The 1413-nt window shown below is 57.1% G+C and overlaps 1 protein-coding gene across 1 annotated transcript; it reads right to left on the bottom strand.

Moving 5' to 3' along the window:
* Nucleotides 1–273: 273 nt before the first annotated feature.
* On the bottom strand, nucleotides 274–756 carry LOC122153688 (antifreeze protein Maxi-like). The gene has a single exon (XM_042795146.1). It carries the CDS (start codon nucleotides 754–756, stop codon nucleotides 274–276), a length of 483 nt encoding a protein of 160 aa, XP_042651080.1.
* Between the last annotated feature and the right edge of the window lie 657 nt (nucleotides 757–1413).

The raw sequence follows: 1413 nt of genomic DNA, 5'->3' as shown, positions 1-1413 counted from the left end.
AACCTCCTCCTCCCTTCGGCCACGGGAGATCAGGAGGGACACAGAGCTTTAAAACAACATTAACAACCAGTTCTGAAACGAACGCAAGAAACATCTCAAAGAGAGGTAACCAGCATGGGCTTACCTGCGCACAACAGAATATTATTCTGACATGGAAACATGGACTACCAGAGTGAAATATTACCCCTAAGCACCCAGACCATCAGCAAAGGGACGCTGTGTTTTAGGTACTGATGCCCTTGGAATTTCTCTTGCAGGAGCAAGCCCCTGCGCTCAGCCGGCAGCCCTGGCAGGCCGGGCTCGGCAGCCAGCAGCTGGCACTGTTGCTCCACGGGAAGGGCCACGGGCAGCCACGGCCAGGGATGCAGCAGCCAGGGATGCAGCTGCAGCAGCCACAGCAGTCAAGGATTCAGCCACATCCAGGGATGCAGCAGCAGCCAGAGCAGCCAGGGATGCAGCTGCCACATCCAGGGATGCAGCTGCCACATCCAGGGATGCAGCAGCAGCCACAGCAGCCAGGGAGGCAGCTGCCACATCCAGGGATGCAGCAGCCACAGCAGCCAGGGATGCAGCTGCCACATCCAGGGATGCAGCTGCCACATCCAGGGATGCAGCAGCAGCCACAGCAGCCAGGGATGCAGCAGCCACATCCAGGGATGCAGCAGCCACAGCAGCCAGGGATGCAGCTGCCACATCCAGGGATGCAGCAGCAGCCACAGCAACCAGAGATGCAGCCATAGCCAGGGATGCAGCCATATCCAGGGATGCAGCAGCTGCCAGGGATGCAGCCACAGCAGCCAGGGATGAAGGAGCTGCTGCCAGGGATGCAGCAGCAGCAGCAGCACCACGCGGAGTGGAAGCCCACAGACAGGTCTGCGGAGCATCACTTGCAAACACAGTCATGACACGCACTGCCTGCACGTGAGCACACCCACGGCAAATACACGCTCTGTGCAGACGTGTCACAAGAAAGGAGAAAAGCTAATCAGGCCACACCTGGAAGAGTGTGTGCAGTTTTGGTCCCTGCTGTACTAAAAAAGATGTGGAGAGGGTCCAGAGGAGGGCCGCGAGGATGAGCAAGGGACTGGGGCGCCTGCCAGGCGAGGAAAGGCTGAGAGAACTGGGTTTGTTCAGCCTTGGGAAGAGACGGCTTAGGGGAGACCTTATCACCATGTTCCAGTATTTAAAGGGGGGCTGCAAAGAAGACGGAGACTCCCTTTTGGCAAGGAGTCCCATGGAAAAGATTGAAGGGTAATGGGTACAAGTTACTTCTGGGGAGATTCTCATTGGACACAAGAGGAAAATTTTTCACCACGAGAACAACCAGCCACTGGAATAATCTCCCCAGGGGAGCGGTGGATTCCTCAACACTGGACACTTTTAAGATTCAGCTGGACGGGGTGCTGGGCCAGC

The sequence above is a fragment of the Tyto alba genome, unplaced genomic scaffold, assembly GCF_018691265.1.
Source record: "Tyto alba isolate M040663 unplaced genomic scaffold, T.alba_DEE_v4.0 Super-Scaffold_21, whole genome shotgun sequence".
Classification (NCBI taxonomy): Eukaryota; Metazoa; Chordata; class Aves; order Strigiformes; family Tytonidae; genus Tyto; species Tyto alba.
The sequence above is the reverse complement of the archived record's forward strand: the minus strand, read 5'-3'. Positions and strand labels throughout refer to the sequence as shown.

Bases quoted from the DNA above. Each gene is read 5' to 3' on its own strand.
- LOC122153688 (XM_042795146.1), bottom strand. From the start codon at position 756: ATGGCTGCATCCCTGGCTATGGCTGCATCTCTGGTTGCTGTGGCTGCT.